This window comes from Onychomys torridus, chromosome 7 (assembly GCF_903995425.1).
Source record: "Onychomys torridus chromosome 7, mOncTor1.1, whole genome shotgun sequence".
Taxonomy (NCBI): Eukaryota; Metazoa; Chordata; class Mammalia; order Rodentia; family Cricetidae; genus Onychomys; species Onychomys torridus.
The window spans coordinates 13315570-13334177 of NC_050449.1; the positions used below are offsets into that span (position 1 = coordinate 13315570).

Here is an 18608-nt window from a genome sequence, read left to right on the forward strand (position 1 = left end):
CACTATGCAATCTATTTCTAGGAGTCATTGTTACCTGTTGCTGTTTATTGAGCATATCCTTTAAAGTTCGATTGTATCTTTCTATGACTGCTTGGTCTGTGGGATTGTGTAATATACCTGTAACATGCTTTATATTGTAATAAGCAAAGAACTGTCTCATTTTATTGAAGACATATGCTGGGACATTATCTGTCTTAATTTGTACAGGTATTCCCATGATGGCCATAACTTCTAATAGGTGTGTAATCACAGAATCAGCCTTTTCAGAACTCATAGGAGTTGCCCACTGAAATCTTGAATAGGTGTCAATGGTATGGTGTACATACTTTAATCTTCCAAATTCTGCAAAATGAAACACATCCATCTGCTAAATTTCATTTCTTTGTATACCTTTTGGATTGTTCCCTGTAGGTAATGGAGTTTGGTTATAGAAGGAACAAGTAGGACATTTTTTCACAATATCCTTAGCTTGTTGCCAAGTAATGGAGAAATCCTTCTTCAAACCTTTGCTATTTACATGGTGTTTCTTATGAAATTCTGAGGCTTCTAGCACATTGCCTATTAGTAACTGATCAAACTCATCATTATCTTGTGCTAGAGGTCCTGGCAGACCTGTATGGGATCTGATATGTGTTATATATATAGGATGTTCCCCTTTTCTGATGATTTCCTGCAATTGTATGAATAGTGAAGTTAATTCTGTATTATCAGGAATAAATTCAGCAGTTTCAATATGTAAAACAACTCTCTCTGCATATTGAGAGTCAGTGACTATATTGAGGGGTTCTGTGAAGTCCATCAGTACCATAAGAACGGCATACAGTTCTTCCTTTTGTACAGAGCTGTATGGACTTTGTACCACTTTACTTAAGTCTCCTGATTTGCATCCTGCTTTCCCTGATTTATTTGCATCAGTATAGAATGTGAGGACTCCAGAAATTGGCTTGTGTTGTACAATATGAGGAAGGACCCATTCAATCTTCTTTATATAGAATTCTATCTTCTTGCTTTTGGGATAATGGTTGTTAATCTCTCCCAAAAAGTTACTGCAGGCTCTCTGCCAGTATTCATTATCTTTCCATAATGATGAAATTTCCTCATTAGTTAGAGGTACTACAATTTCTGCTGGGTCCATTCCTGTCAACTGGCGAAGTCTTAATTTACCTTTTTGAATCAAATCAGAGATCTTTTCTATATAAGTCTTTAATTTCTTATTTGGTTTACATGGTAGGAATATCCATTCCAATATAACATCTTCCCTCTGCATCAAAATACCTGTGGGGGAATGTCTGGAGGGGAATATGACAAGAATGTATTTAAGTTCTGGGTCTGTACGATCCACATGTGCTTCTCGAATTGTCTTTTCTACTAGAGCCAATTCCTTCTCTTGGACTATTTAATTCTTTGTCCCCTTCTAGAGTATTAGCCAAATTTTGTAGTCCATCTTTGGGTATTCCCATGATACCCAATAAGTTGGAAATGCTTCCTAACAACTTTTGAAAATCATTAAGTGTCTTCAATCGATCTCTCCTCAGTTGTACCTTTTGGGGTCTAATTTTTTGTAACTCTATCTTATATCCTAAGTAATTAATAGAATCTCCTCTTTGTATTTTTTCAGGAGCAATTTGCAGTCCCCAGTGAGGCCAAACTTTTTTTTTTACTTCTTCAAACATGCTTTCTAATGTTTCTAACTTTGGATCAGCTAATAGGATATCATCCATATAGTGATAAATTATGGATTGTGGAAACTTTACAGGAATTATCTCCAATGGTTTTTGCACAAAATATTGGCATAAGGTAGGGCTGTTTAACATTTCCTGTGGGAGGACCTTCCATTGATATCTCTTGACTGGATGAGAATTGTTATAATTAGGAACTGTGAAAGCAAATTTTTCTGTATCATTTTTTTGTAAGGGTATGGTAAAGAAACAGTCTTTTAAGTCCATAACTATTATAGGCCATTATTTGGGTAGCCAAGAGAGCAAGGGCATCCGAGTCTGTAGGGAGCCCATTGGCTGAATTACTTTATTAATAGCTGTCAGATCTGTCAGCATTTTCCAATTACCAGACTTTTTTAAAGGTAAGGCAGTTGGTGCTTCTGAGAGTTCAACAGCAGTTGTGCTTTGTTTGTGTACAGCCTGAATGGTTGGTGACTGTTTTTTATAGCATGTTATAATATTATTCCTAGAAACATGCATTGGCCTGTATTCCTTTTCTAAGAGTGTAGGAATTTTCACCTGGGTATTCCACTGTTGTAACAGATTCCGGCCCCATAGATTTACTGCTACATTTGCTACACTGATGCTCAGCTTCACAAGAAATGCAATACGTTACTGTGTCCAGCACATGCATTTTACTTACAACTTGTCAGACACACAATATTTCACCAATGCCAGCACCAAGGGGATCCACTCTGTGGACTCCATAACTGACATCATGGCAGACATCAATAAAACATACTGATGTTTGAGTGCTATCCAGATCCACATGGATAATGTGACTGTCACACTCCACAATGCCACTATCCAGGCCTACCTGTCAAATAACTTCAGAAAGGAAGAGAAACGCTGCACACAGGATGGACCTTCTCCAACCATTGGGCCTCCCAGCCCCTCACCGCCGCCCAGCCCCTCACCGCCGCCCAGCCCCTCACCACCGCCCAGCCCCTCGCCACCACTTGTGTCCACAAACCCCACTGTGACTAAATACAATGTGACTGGTGAAAACGGAACCTGCCTGCTTGCCTCTATGGTACTGCAGATGAACATCACCTACTTGAAGAAGGACAACATGACTGTGACCAGAGCATTCAACATCAGTCCAAATGACACAGTTCATGGGACCTGCAGTCTCCATGTGGTGACCCTGAGAGTGGAGAACAAGAACAGTGTCCTGGAACTCAAGTTTGGGATGAATGCCAGTTCTAGCCTGTTTTTCCTACAAGAAGTCCAGTTGTACATGACTCTTCCCGATGCCACAGAGCCCACATTCACCGCCTCCAACCTTTCCCTGAGAGTTCTTCAGGCCACGCTCGGGAACTCCTACAAGTGCAACACTGCGGAGCACATCTACATCAGCAAGGTGTTTTCCCTTAATGTCTTCAGCGTCCAGGGTCCCAGAAACAAGAGAGACCTCTCCTCTCGATCCTGGGTCTTTAGCTTCCTCCCTCAGCCCTGCCTTGTGGGCGTGACCATTACCAAAGCCTCAATGGGGGTTGGAACTTCCAGGCTGGGATGGCTACCCACTACAGTACTCACCTAGTTTTATGTCATTATCTTAACCTTTCAAAGAAAAAATAATGGATTTTATGAGTGAGCCACAGAGAACTGCCTGTCTTTGCCACCTCTGTGCTGGGTCTGAAAGTGCATACCACCACATCTGACTCTTTGGACACGGGTTTGGGTTATGGAACTTAGGTCCTCATGCTCAGGTCACCACACCAGCTGTCTTCACAACTCCTCTTACTCCCCCTACACCCTACATTACACCTTCCTAGAGCATCCAAAATGATAAGCTTATATCATTACTGTACTACATAGATGTCAACCACTTTCCTTAGAAAATAACTCCAAGAAAAACAAAATCTTGCTGGCCTTTAATCCCAGCACTTGGGAGGCAGAGACAGGCAGATCTCTGTAAATTCAAGGGCAGCCTGTTTTACAGAGAGAGTTCCAGAACAGCCAATGATGCATGGAGAAACTGTGTCTCAAAAAGCAAACAAACAAAAATTCCTTATTAACTCTCCATTTGACAAGATCTTTGTATCATTCTAAGGTAGGATCCTTTATTTCTAGTGTTTATTGGCATGTAACTTTCCTTTTGTTTCTTCAAATGTTTAATGTTTGTAAAGATTATACTTTTTTCAGCAAATAGCTTCCAGAAGTATCAGTTATTAATAAATTGCATTTTATTGAAATTTTCTACCTCAGTGGTAATTGTTTGCTGGCAGATTTTAAATGATCTAAGTTGTTATTTTTTTCTTGGTATTCACAATCTTATCTGTATGACTACTAAAACTACCACTCAGGAATGTATAAATATATTATCATAAATATACACTTTCTCCTTTTTAATTTCCAAAAGAAACCTTTCTGGCATGGTGAAAATTACTTTATTTCCACAATAACAGTGGGAGTCTCCACATGGAAATTTAAGCTCATACCTCCTACTCAGCAACCATACAATTCTTCAAAATGTCCTCCAATTTTCATCTTTCTTACTGAAAAATTGAACACTTGAGCATTTAAGTGCTGCTGTGGTCCCATCGTCATAGTTTTATATCTCTAATGCTGTTTTAAAGACATTTTTAATTGGAATAGTACTACATCACTTTCTACCCTTCTTTCCTCCCTCCAGTCCCTCCCAGCTACCTCTCTCAATGTTCCACCTATCTCATGTTTTTAGCCTCTTTTTCTTTTGATTATTGTTAGTACATATGTGTAAATGTGCATAAATATATAAATACAATTAGCTGAATCAATACTTGTTGCTTATGTGGATATGATGGTGTCAGGGTTTATATTGGGACACTTTTTATTGGAGAATAAAACAATTAAGGGGCTGATTTGCCCTCCCTCCCTAGCCATTGGTCACCTGTAGTTCTCTGTATAGGGATGGATCCCTTAGCCTTCTGCCTCTGGCATTAACATGTTCACTGTTGCACAGTACACTCTCTGGTATTCTGGCTCTTGCCGCAAAGAGAAGCTTTTTTGATGATGGATGACAGCTATACATACCCAGTAAACATGTCTCAGAAACAAGAGTGACTGCAAGCTGCCATCTGTTTTTGACAAGGTATCCATGAATGAAATAAAAATAAAGCCCCTTCATTATCAAACTCTCTGGCTGAAATGAACTCTGCTCTGCTCTGCTCTTCTCTCCAATTTGAAGCCCTTTCTGTCTTCAGAACACTTTTCTTAACTTTTCCTACTTTGTCAGTCAGTGACATCTGACTCTTCTTGTCATTTCTTTTTTCTAGATTAGGGAGAATTATTTTCCTGCAAAAATGACAGAAACAAATTGCACTCCTAGAAAAGCTGTTATCCCTTCTCTTTCAATATGATTCTTTTATTATCAAAATACACAGGTGGGCAAGGAGAAAATCTGAATTCATGTTAAGTGTGTATTCTACTTTGAGAGCATATTATAATTTACAACTCTGTCTCTGACCTGATGAGTCCTGATAACTCTATTTTCCCTGTGCCTTCCTATGTCTAATTTTAACTCATGTCTATCAACCTTGCTGGTCTGAGATTGTAACTTTGCAAATGTCTGTCTTTAGACTTCTTTATCAACCGAAGCTAATATTCAGCTTAGGTTAACAGCTCACTGTTATTTCACTTCATACTATTCTAAAAAAATATTGCAGATACCTAACCATACAGAATTTTAGGAGTAGTTTAATTCATATACCAATCACTTTAATCTAAAACTTAATATTATTTTTCATATTTAGATCTTTTGCCTGAAAGGTACTAATTAAATTTCAAACATTACAGTAGATGCTTCTAAGTATTTTTATGTTCTTCTAGAATATAATGAAAATTCAATTTAAAGGTTCCCTTATAAGTGTAATTTTATTGGAGCTCAAAATAAAGTTAACAATAATTCTTAATAATTTAATGACAACTCCCTATGCAGATTTTCCAGATTTTTACTATTGTATCACTTGAAACTTGTCTATTCTTTCCTATATTCATAAGACAAATTTAACATAAAACAGACCCATACCTAAGTAAGTTAGGCTGTTGAAAATTAGGTCACTTTTTCCAAGTGAGTATTCCAACTTCTGATTTCTGAAATATCTTCCCTCAGTGTGTCATTCATTTGCTAGTTTGTTTCCTGGATTTTCTGCAGCATAGAATTAAAGCAGAAAACTTGATTAATTTCAGATGAAACATGTTTGGTAGAGATTCTACATGTTAAACACTTTTATACTAGAGACTACAAAGAGAGCTCAGCTGTTACATTGCAAGAGGTGGGTGAAGCTACTTGATGTTTTAAATATAGTACATTTTTATAACTTTTATATATTTATGTATTTTCAAACTTGAAACAAGTTGCAAAAGTGAAATTTGTAACTCATGTAAAACCCTTTTCTCAAAATTCCCAACAGATTGTGTTTAGACGCTTTTATTATTCTTTTTCTTGTAATATGGATTTCTTCTCTGCTCTCTCACTTTCTCTCCCCACCTCTGATCTTAAACATTTGAAAGACATTGGAATATTACATCCATTTACCCCTAAGTGATTCACTAATAGCAAAGATATTCTTGGAGTAGTATAATATTTAAGATCATCAAAAGTAATATTAAATCAATATCATTAATGCTTAAAAGAAATAATATTAAAAAGACGAATATGTATTTTGCTAGAAATAGAAGTACTAAAAAACACCACAAGTTCTTATATTCACACAAATTGTGTGTCTGATCCAAAACTCTTAGTCATCATAACTATCAAACTCATTTTGGGGATTCTAGGGAACCCAACAGGAGTCAGAAACCATCAAACACGTTTAAATAATGAAAACAGTAGACAGAATGGAGTCTGAGAGACCCGTGTGCATCCTTGTCAATTCACTAGCTATGGCAGTCACTGGAATTTCTTATTGAGATTATTAATCATCAAAATATATATAGTTCTGAGTCTCACTCACACAGCAACATCTTTGAGAACCAGGTAAAAGAGTGAGAATTCAGGGCATTGTGAAGTTCTTAGCAGATAAAAGTTCCATTACTGCTCTTTGAACCTGAGAAGTTAATGGCTCTAGGGACTGAAGAAAGGGGGAGTTAGAATCAATAATGGGGATGATTATGTGAGAGCACTTTATCTACCATGTATCAGACCCTGGGCTCAAATCTAAACATCATCACAAAAAATGAATAAATCAATTAATTAATTAAAAGGCAGGTCTGAGAATTTTAAAAGGAGCAAAGAACATTCTACAACATGACATGTAGAGAGAAAAAAATACATTGAGGGAGTAAAAATCCTGGGTCTGAGTGCTCCATCACGGGGGATTAAGGGAGAGTAAGGTAGTTTAGAGGGGAAAGCTGCTATGGTCCCAGCAGTTTAGGAAGCTATCTGTCCTGCTATTTGGCATATACAACCTTCTAATCCACTTTAATAAACTGACTGTTGTTGTAAACCTGCCTATAGCTCATCAAATTGAGCCTCCATCCCCACATATGGTAGGAGGGTTTTATTACTTCCTGCAATGCTTTGACTGTTAAATTGTACTGGGAAATCTCAAAATAAATGTCATCTCATGGGATCACAGTACCACAGTACATTTTCAACACAGTTTAATATTTGTATGCTTAACTAGGCATTGGGAGGGGGCTTATTATATTATAGTGGTTTCTCGTTCTTGAAAATATCTGTTTGAAGGTGCTGATGAATTCCTGTGGTTACTCTCATCACACATTTGCAGCCTTACCTCTTGTGACACTTATTCTGCCTAGCTGATCTGTTCATCAAACATAAACATACCACTCACATTCCTGCTTATGGACACTGCACCTTGCAGATCTTTCTCCTTGACTATCCATTACACACTTAAGTCTTCTATCATATCCTCCCTAGAATCCTTCTAATGACATTTGATTAGTTAAGCCACCCCTAGTTATACCACCAAAAAGACAACCTCATTGTCCCAGCTTCAGTCTTATCAATCTACTACCTGGTAAGCAATACATTTATTGAGTAGTTCACCATTTGCTCTCACCAGCAGAATTTAAACCACATAAGGAAAGAAGGTATGGTCTACAATATATTTCCAATCAATAAAACAATAGCTAGCCTATCATAAGTATTCAGCAAATTCATTTAATGAATTAATGCCATAGAACATGTTTAATTGCACATTTTGACAATGAGAAAATAACCCAAAGTTGGAAATCAAGATATTCAAAGTGATGTTGCATGGTGACAATGGCAGGGTTGACAAGAATGAGATGCAGTCACAGAGTTCTGGCTGGATAAGGACACATAGTGCCAGCAAATGAGAACTGCTCAATTGATTCAATCAGTGAAGGTCAGTGGGACCATGTGTATTCTGATCGCCAGCATTTTTTTATGAGCTGAGTTCAATTAGCATTGGATGTTACAGTGGCAAAAAGTAAAAGTGGTGTTATACAAATCTAGTAGAAGACAGCTGCATTTTAAACACAGTGTTACATTCTGAACCTGGTGTTGCTTACTCAAAGCAGATCACAATCAGAGATGATTAGTTTAAGACTGCTTAATCCTGATACCATGCTAGTATTGAGGAAGGGTATTTGTTGGAGAATGATGGGAAAAGATGCATGCAGACCACTTGTGAGTTTCTTCTAAAACCCAGGAGAAATATATTTCCCTTTGACTTTTGATAGATGCTAGGAAAATATGCTCTAATATTCTGTTTAATGAATTATCACATATCAGCAGCTCAAATATATAATTGTACTCTCTTCTCTTTATTGTTTACAAAACAAAGACATAGAGGCTCCCATGGAACTTATAGATGATCAGAAAGCATATAGGTCACAGTTAACTTGACAGTCACTCTTAGTGCAAAATATTAATTCAAGATACTAGAGTGGGAAATAGCTTCAAATACAATGTTGTTGACAATATTCTACCCATAAAACTCTAATACTACAGAGATTTGTAGATATGAAAGCAAAAAAACAACTTAGCTATTTACTGGAGGAACATACACACTTTACAGTTTATGTTTATAACTTTAAATTTGTAATGACAAATTCATTAAAGGCAGTAAATCCATGAATGGAAAAGGAGATGAAATATTCAGCAAATATCATCTTAGTACATGTACTAAGGTTGAAATGCTGACAGAATCTTGTAAGTTGTGATGAAAATACCCTGTAAATAAATGAAAACCACTGAATGTGCCTAATGAGTAAACAGAGAAGCTCTGACCCTGCAGGCATCCTCTCAATAGATGAAAGGCAGAGAAAGAAAATGATCTGAAGATAAGACAGTTAACTAACAACAAAGTGACAAGTCAAAGTTTTGAAAAATAGTAAGTTATATGTATAATGTCATTTTTAAAGCTGGATTCAGTGGGCTTCTTACCTGAAGTAACATAAAGTTTCTAAGGATACTTCCACGTAGGAAAATAACTTATAGAACTATCTACATAACTCACAAAATTCTTGGAAGACTGGAGAATCAGAAAATTAATGATAATAACTGCAATGAGAAGATGAACTTCCAAGCTTCCAGGACCACATCTCAAACAGATTCTGGATTAGCTCAATGTGTAACAGTTCCAAAAAGCATGAGATCTTAAGCTGAACTGTTTGTGCTGCCACCATAGAAGGCTCACAGTGATGCTCCATGAATGAGCTCTCTTCACTCTAGTCCTTCAAGGGTTAGTCTAAGGTCAAAACTCCAGATAATAAAGAAACTGTCTGAGCCTGGGGTTACAGAGAAAGTAGGATCTGGTAGCAACAATGACCACTTGGCTTCTTCCTTCCACCATGGCTTCTTTCAGGGTTTCTGAGAGTGAGTAAGCAAAGGTGCATCAAACAACATGGAAAAGTGGCTAGGAACAGTAAAATCCCTAGATAAATGGCAACATGTGTGTGAGCATGTACACAACAGGTCATATTATTCTCATTTTTAAGTATTCCTATTTTACTTGGGAAAAGGCCTATAGAGTCCCTATTTTGTCAATCCATTAAATTCCAGGAATGACCTTGCATATGAAAGTATGTTTATATGTGTGCATGAAAGGTATATATGTGTATATGTGTGTGATGTGAGAGTATATGTATATATACACACAAATATATGTATTTTATCTTTCATTCTCTCTCTCTCTCTCTCTCTCTCTCTCTCTCTCTCTCTCTCTCTCTCTCTCATTCTAATTGGTCTTAATAAGAAAATCCTGGATCCAAATATATGGGTAAATGCTGAAAGATTAGAAATGGAGCCAGTCACTACAGAAACTTCTTAACCTCTACCTAATCCTCAGCCTGAAAGGGACAAGCTCATGTCTCCCCCCTGCCTTATCACTTCCTCTCTCCACCCAGACATATAACTTCATGCTTCATCCTCCCAAGTGCTAGGATTAAAGGTGTGTGCCACCAATGCATGGCCTCTAATGGCTTGCTCTGCACTCTGATCTTCAGGCAAGATTTATTTATTAAAGAACAAACAAAATATCACCACATTTGTCCTTTTCATCTATTTTTTTAAAAGTTATGACTAATATAAGAGAAACCATATACAATAGGAACAATAACTATATACAACATGTACAGGCAATAAATACATCAACCATGTCTTGTCCATAAACAATTGATAAATTCAGGGAAAATGCTGCATATCTATCCTTTCTTGGTGAGTCCAAAATGTTGAACACACTTCACTTTCTATCCTAACTTGCATTACAAAAACTATCTTTTAATGTGTCTCAACCTTTACACTTTACACCTCTTTAGTGAATTTCTTTTCTGAATCTGGTATTAATGAAAACTCTAACTATAAAGTCTTCAACTCAATCAGAGATGTGAGAAGAAAGTAATATTACCTGAGTAAGCAGAACGTGCAAGCAAATGACTTCCAAAAAAATTAAAAAATGTCAGAAACAGTTGGCTGCCTGGACAGTCACCCAAGGTTCCTTTGCAATGTTAGGGCATGTATCTTTGGCTTACAGGCCTAGAATACCTGACAGACTTATATGTGAAACAGGATTTTCTGAAGAACTGTCCTATCTTGTCTGGTAAATTTGTCCTTCTGCTTGTTCATTTTGGACAGCATACTGTCAACAGTAGAGGCAACAGCATTTTCTTGACCAGTGGCTAACTTTTGCCCCCAAAATGTAAACTCCATGTGGAGTTTCTTCAATGTCCATCATCTTTTCTAAAGTACATTGGTGCTGCCAGGAGTAGACATGTTTCATTGTCATATGAGAAAAACAACCTATGTTATTAAAACATCTTAAATTCTATGTACTGTAGCTCTCTGAAGTGTTTAAAGATGACCTGTCTATCTAAAATATATCTCTGTTTAACCTTGAAAGCATTCCTAATATGACTAGAAGTTTAATTGTAATAGGTGACTAGTTACTAACCTGTATATTTTTTTATCATCCTCAATAGTTGGTAACAATAAATGTCAAGGACTAGAAATTTGCATTACATTGTTAAATGAGTTGTATAGGTACAATACCTTGAACAAAATTAGAAATGTATATGCAGTATGTTCTAACAAAAATATTCTCAACTTTGCATCAGTATACAAAGATCCATATCAAAGTAAAATATTTAAAACTAGTAGTTGCTTTTTTGGTATAAAAATAAATTAAATAATCTAACTTTTTATCCTATTTGTATATCCCCCCTGTTTCTTTTCAGAGTATATTCAATAATCTACCCTTATATCCTATCATATCTGTATCCCCTTTTTTCTTTTTAAAACAAGAGCCCTATATCTAAACTCCATTTTTGAGCTTTTTTACTGACCATTACCAATAACAACTTGTAACCAACCACCCTAAATGATGACAAATATACATAACATATAGAAAGATCAAAAAACCACCCACCCCACTTCTTGGGAATATGGGCATCATTTTCTTAAGTTTACTTCCTGCTGTCTGGGGTTGATGGCATCCTTAGGAGACCCTGAAAAGAAAATTTGGGTTAATTGTCACGTCCTGGGAGATATATGTATATATATATATAAAGTTTATAAGTTTTTGGATAATATTATACTTTAAGAAATGTTCTAAAAAGTTAAAACCAAAAGATAATGAAATTAATGACAATAAAATAGTCCCTTATTTTTTGTTTTTCTTCTGACCCATATCAAGTGGCTCTTCTGATGTGAGACAGGGATTTTGGATTCTACTTTAACAAGTATGCTTGGGTTTAGAGAGGGAGAGAGTCACACTCCAACTCCAAAGCTTTAATTTTTAATTGGACTGGGACTACAAAAAGATCATTTGGTTTATGTGTCTGTAGAGAACAACAGAAACAAACATTTGGGAAGATTTATAAAATTTTATCCTGTTGAAAATGTGATATATCAATAGGCCAACTTACTCTTTTTCTTGGTACATTTTTTTTTCCTGGATGATTTGTCCTTTTTCTTCACATGTCTTATTTGTCCAGTGGTCTTCAGATTCCTTAGCTGGATGCCTTCATTCTACTGGGAAGAAAAAAACAAAAACCTTCCCCAACCCTAATTTTGGGGAGGTTCCCTTTTGGCAAGTTACATCAGATCAAATGAAAATCATTTATTAGTCATATAAGTTAGTTAAAATTGAATGGTTATGCTGGTTGATGAACTATCATCTCTTCTAATTAAGAGGTCTTTCTTGTTCAAATTGAACCTTTATTAATTTTGATGATATCCATAGCTTTTCTTCTCCTGAGGAAACAAAAGCAAAACCTTTTCCCTAATGTAACACATATCCTGGTTTCCATTCTGAGGTCAGTATATCTTTATAGTATACAAGCTGATTTAATTTCATAGTTTTTTTTTCTATTATCCAATGTCTTTCTGCAGATACTATTCCTTTCTAATTACCACTGAGAAAACTCAAAGTTAATAGTGCATTATGTAATCTATTTCTGGGGGTCTCTATCATCTCTTTCTGTTTATTTAGCATATCCTTTAGAGGTTGATTTGATCTTTCTATAACTGCTTGCCCTATAGGATTGTGTAGTATACCTGGGATATGCTTTATATTGTAATAAGCAAAAAACTGTTTCATTTCACTAGAGACATGCTAGAGCATTGTCTTTCTTAATTTGTACAGGTATTTCTATGATGGTCATCATTTCTAGCAAATGTGTGATTACGGAATCAGCCTTTTCAGAAGTCAAAGCAGTTGCTCATTGAAATCCTGAATAGGTGTCAATGGTGTGATGTACATATTTATTTTTCCAAATTCTACAAAATAAAACACCTCCATCTGCCAGCTTTCATTCCTTTGAGTACCCTTTGGATTACTTCCTGCAGGTAGTAGAGTTTGGTTGTATAAAAAACAAGTATGATATTTCCTTATAATTTCCTTGGCTTGTTGCCAAGTAATGGAAACATCCTTTTTATAATCCTTCATATTGACATGAAGTTTTTATGAATTTCTGAGGCCTCCAGCACATTTCCTATCAGGATCTGATCAATTTCTTCAATACCTTGTGCTATGGGGCCTGATAGATCCATATTGGATCATATGTGTGTTATATATAAGGGATGATTCCTACTCCTGATTCTTTTCTTTCTTTCCTTCTTCCTTCCTTTCTTTCTTTCTTTCTTTTTTTTTTGAGCTGAGGATCGAACCCAGGGCCTTGCACTTGCTAGGCAAGTGCTCTACCATTGAGCTAAATCCCCAACCCCCTGATTATTTCTTATAACTGAATAAATAACAAAGTTAATCCTGACTTATCAGGAACAAATCCAGCAGTTTCACTGTGTAGAACAACTTTTTCTACATACTGAGAGTCAGTACCTATGTTAATAGGTTCTGTAAAATCCATTAATACCACCAGAATAGCATGTAATTCTGACTTTTGAACAGAATCATAAGGGCTTTGAGCCACTTTACTTAAATTTTCTGATTTGTAACCTGCTTCTCCTAATTTATTTATATCAACATAGAATGTGGGGACTTCAGATATTGGTGTTCATACAAAATGTGAGGAAGAATCCAATTAGTTCTCTTTTTAAATTGAATTGTCTTTCTCTGGGAATATTTGTTGCTAACTTCTCCAAAAAATTACTGCAAGCTCTTTGCCAAGGTTCACTTTCTACTGATAATTTGTCAATTTCATCATCAGTAAAAGCTACTACAATTTCGGCTGGGTCTATTCCTGGGTCTATTTCCTTTTAAAACCAACTCAGAGACATTTTCCACATAATTTTTTAGTTCTTTACTCTGTTTATATGGTAAAAAGATCAATTCTAAGATAATATCCTCCCTTTGCATTAATATTGCTGTATGAGAATGCATAGAATGTAAAATAACTAGAATATAACCAAGCTCTGGATCCAAATGAGCCATATGTTCATACTGTAATTTCTTTTCCACCAAAGTCAATTCTTTCTCATCTTCACCTGATAATTCTCTTGGACTATATAAGTCCTTGTCATCATTTAAGGTTTTCAACAAATTAATCAGTTCTTGATTTTCTACTCCAATAGTGGTCTGTAGATGAGAAATATCTCATAGAAATCTTTGAAAGCTATTAAGAGTACTCAATTGATCTCTCCCAATTTGCACTTTTTGGGGGTCTAAATTTTTCTAGACCTATTTTATATCCTGATTAATTAATAGAATTTCTTCTTTGTATTCTTTTAGGGGTAATTTGTAATCCCCAACAAGTCAAAATTTTCTTTACTTCTTAGAACATTTTCTCTAAAGTACCTACATTTGAATCAGCTAGTAAGATGCCATCCATGTGGTGGTAATCTAGAGATTGAGGAATTTGGTTATGTATCATTTCCAATGGCTGAATTACAAAATATTGGCACAAGGTGGGGCTATTCAAGAGTTTCTGTGGGAAAACCTTCTATTGATATCTCTCAACAGGCTGAGAATTATAAATAAGCACCATGAAGGGAATTTTTTCACTCTTTTTCTTGTAAAGGTATAGTGGAGAAACATTCTTTTAAATTGATAACTATAAGAGGACATCCTTTATGTAATAGAGAAGGCAAAAGAATTCCAGACTGTCAAGAGCCCATTCACTGAATAACCTCATTAACAGCTCTTAGCTTTGTTACCATTCACCAACTTCCAGATATCTTTTAAGTGACAAATACAAGATAATTCCAAGCACTGGCTGATCCTTCAATATGCTGAGCATTTAGCAGCTCCTGTATCAGCTGTCCTAAAGCCTGAAGTTTCTCTAATTTTTTTTTTCCAGAGCTGAGGACCGAACCCAGGGCCTTGCGCTTGCTAGGCAAGCACTCTACCACTGAGCTAAATCCCCAACCCTGAGTTTCTCTAATGTTAAAGGCCATTGCTCAACCCATACATGTTTGTCCATTAACCATTTTAAAGGTAAGGATGTCAGTGCCTTTGAAAGATCAGTAGCTGTTTTGCCCTATTCTTGTACAACCTGAATGGTCGGTGACTGTTCTTTTTACTACCTTCTAATGTTTTCCCCAGAAACATAAGTTAATTTATGGTTTCTTTCTGAGACAGGACAAATGTTAATCTGGGTATTCCATTGTTGTAATATATCACATCTCCATAAATTCATTGCTATATTAGCCACATATGGCTTTAATTTTCCTCTCTCTCCTTCTGGCCCTATATATTCAACCCATCTAATGCCCTGTTTTACCTGAGATAATGTTCCAGTCCTTAAAAGCTGAACATTTACCTCCTAAAGAAGCCAATTTGGATGCCAAGATTCTGTTGCAATTATTGCTATGTCTGCATCAGTGTCTCCAAACCTTCAATGACAATGCTATTTATCCGTATCTTTAATTTTGGTCTTTGTTCATTTAGAGAAGTTTGCCAAAATATTTACTTTATAGTTTCTCCTGAATGTTTTGTTTTCTCTTCTATAGCGGTTCTATCATTCAGAGCAGTATGGTTTCTTACAATAGGCATTAGGTTCTCTAATTGTTCTGGGAAGGAGTTTCCTCAACAATGACAGGAAAGGACTGATCCAGATTTGAGATGGGCGCCCACATGAGCCCCTTAAGGCATTTTCCAAAAGCAAAAGCTTATCTTAACTGTCCCTCGTTGATCTACATTCATTAGTTCTGCCTTTGCCACATCTTTTGCATAATCCAGAGAGGAGGGACATTCTGTTGGAATTATTCTTTAAAAAAAAGTTTTCTAGGAATGCCCTGTCTACAATCCCTTTTTAAGTGACCTTGTTTAACATGATTGAAATATTTGACATGTCAGTCTTTCTTCAAACCTCTGGAAATCACCCCTTGTATCCAAGCATCATCATGGTTATGAGATTCAGTATTGACTGTATCTTGTATCTATTCCTCCAATGTGCTGATCCTTTAATGTCCTAATTACCCTTTTGCATGTGCATTAGCATCTTCAAAATCCAGAGATTCAAATACTAGTTTTCTAGCTTCTGAGTTTGGTGTCATTCTATTTATTGCTGAAATCAGTCTTTGTAAGAAATCAGTGAAGATTTCTTTTGAGTCCTGTATAACTTTAATAAATAACTAAATTTTCTTTCAAACTTCTTAAATTCTGTCCCAAGCATTCAAGGCTGTTACATGACATAAAGTCAGGGAATAGTCATCATATAGGGATTGCCTTTCTACACTAGCATAATCTCCCTCTCTAAGAAGTTGGTCTTGGGAGATTTACATTCATCTAGACCTACCTCAGTGTTCTATCGTCTTAGCCTCATCTTTCCAACAGATCTTCCATTGAAATTGAGGACCAGGCTCCAAGACTGATGGTAACCAAATCTCTCTAGCCTTGAAAGACAATTCTAAGTTGACCACAAGTTTAACATCTGCTGCACAAAATATGAATGCATGCCATGAGGCTATTGCTTTCTTTAATCTCCTCAAACATAACATTTGCACAAGTGTCCCATTCAGCTCTTACAAAGCCTTGGAGATATCTATCATTTTACAGTTCCTGTAAAGTACCTGGATAAATTAAGGCTGGCTGTTTGAAAACCTTAAGCTATTCCTCTTTATCCTTATAATGCAATGCTGACATTCATTCTCCTTTAAATCCCTCTGCCTGTGTCTGAATATCTCTATGATCTGTTTTAATAAGTTTTCTAAAACTTTTATCTTGGCATTCATATTAACCAACTTTTTTAGTGATAAAACAAAAATGATCAAACAGATAGCATTTCTAGTTGACATTATGTAAATCCCATCTAAATTAATTATCCTCACGTTTAATTTCTCTATTTTCAAACTGTCCAGAATATTATCATACAGAGAAATGATAATCTCTGTCACTGTAATAGTGTTTCCCATTTTTTAATGTGGGAAAAAAAACCTCTCTTCTTTTTAAATTAATTCCCCCTTTAAGAATTCCCAGTTGTCTCACCAAATCTGCCAATGATTAAGATTTAGATGTGGGGCTGACTGCTTCTACTTAGAACAGTAGAAGCCCAAACAAATTTCAAGGCAGTTACCTTGCATAGTACAGCCCAAAGAGGGTGTCCAGGGAGAGCCCACAACCCACCAGGAGAGGAATATGCCAAAGAGCCAGCCATCTGCACAGGGGGAAAGGGAAAAGGATGAGGGGAAATTAACTCCTATAGTTTGGGGAGCCCTATGGTGTTTGCTGCAGAGAAACTGTAACAGAAACTTAGCTGATGGGGTAATGACTCCAGCTACACACAATTCCAGCCTCTACCAGTGGTTGCAAAGCCATAGGCAAGTGGCTTTTTCATGAATTTGTGTCCCATAAGTTGGATGCCTATTGTACCACGAAGCCTAATTAGTCTTAATAATAAAAACCCTGGACCAGATTTAGGGGTAAATGCTGAAAGATTTGAGAGACAAAGAAGTAAGCCACAGCCACCTCTTACATAGCCAACCCCTCAGCCTGAAAGGGCTCAGCTTCTGTCTCCACCCCACCTTATCACTTCCTCTCTCCACCCAGCCATATCACCCTGTTTCTTCTTCCCAGGTGCTAGGTGGTATTAAAGGTGTGTGACACTACTGCTTGGCTTCTAGCTCCATGCTCTGTTCTTCAGGCAAGATTTATTTGTTAAAGCACAAACAAAATATCACCACAGATCATCACAGATGACTTTGTTTTTATTGAAGTAGAATGGTAAGGGCAGAAGGACTAGCTGGCAGCTTTCTATTTTGAGTTTTCTCCTATTTGTCTTTGTTTTTAATTGCATTTACAGAAACAGGTCTACAATATTAAATATGAAAAATGCATTTCTTAGATAATAATGAGTTTAATTAAAAATAAGAAATACTAAATGTAAACATGCATAACTCCAAGACTGATTCTCCAGGATTCTGTAGTGCAATTCCTGTGCGTTTATGCAAAATCTGCAATGTTTGAACAACTCTACTTCTTATCTGAGGCTCTATCTTTAGAATATGAGATCTATTTGAACTAAGAAAAAACATGGAAGGAAGATGTTTTTATTCTAAAGGAAAAATATGATTCTTCACTGCTATGACAGTATAAGGACCTATATTGCCTTTCAAATGAAGTAGATAAAACTTAAAAACAAAGATAATACATTTTATTTCATTTGTTTAAAAGTAGTACCACTTAAACTTCTGCAAATTTCATGGACAGGGTGCTGAAAATGAAGGAATATTTATTCAAAAATTCTGTATAACGCATTGTCATAATATCTTAATCAGAAACAGAGTGATAAGCCAAACTCATAGGGATCATTCACCCAGTTTCCAAATCAACATTCCATATTTTTTACAATCCTGCTTCTAGCTAAATATAGCCAAAGCTTAGCTCTAGAAAAGTAAGAGAGATGGGGTTTCCTCATTATGCCTAGCCACCACTAACTGAACAATGATATTGCTTCTTAGTTCAGTTGTCATTGAAAATAGGGTCTCTAATTAATTATGGTTCCACTTAACTTGTTTCAACTTATGATGGGGCATAAGCAACATGTGTTTAGGAGAAAGTGTATTTTTAGTTCTGACTT

At 36.1% G+C, this 18608-nt stretch overlaps 1 protein-coding gene across 1 annotated transcript in view; it reads left to right on the forward strand.

Annotated features, from left to right (window-relative positions):
* LOC118586931 (lysosome-associated membrane glycoprotein 1-like) overlaps positions 1 to 18608 on the forward strand; it is a 194645-nt gene that overhangs the window by 6084 nt on the left and 169953 nt on the right. The window contains 1 exon segment of the mRNA XM_036192387.1: positions 2277 to 3112. Within this exon segment, the coding sequence (XP_036048280.1) occupies positions 2277 to 3112 (836 nt within the window).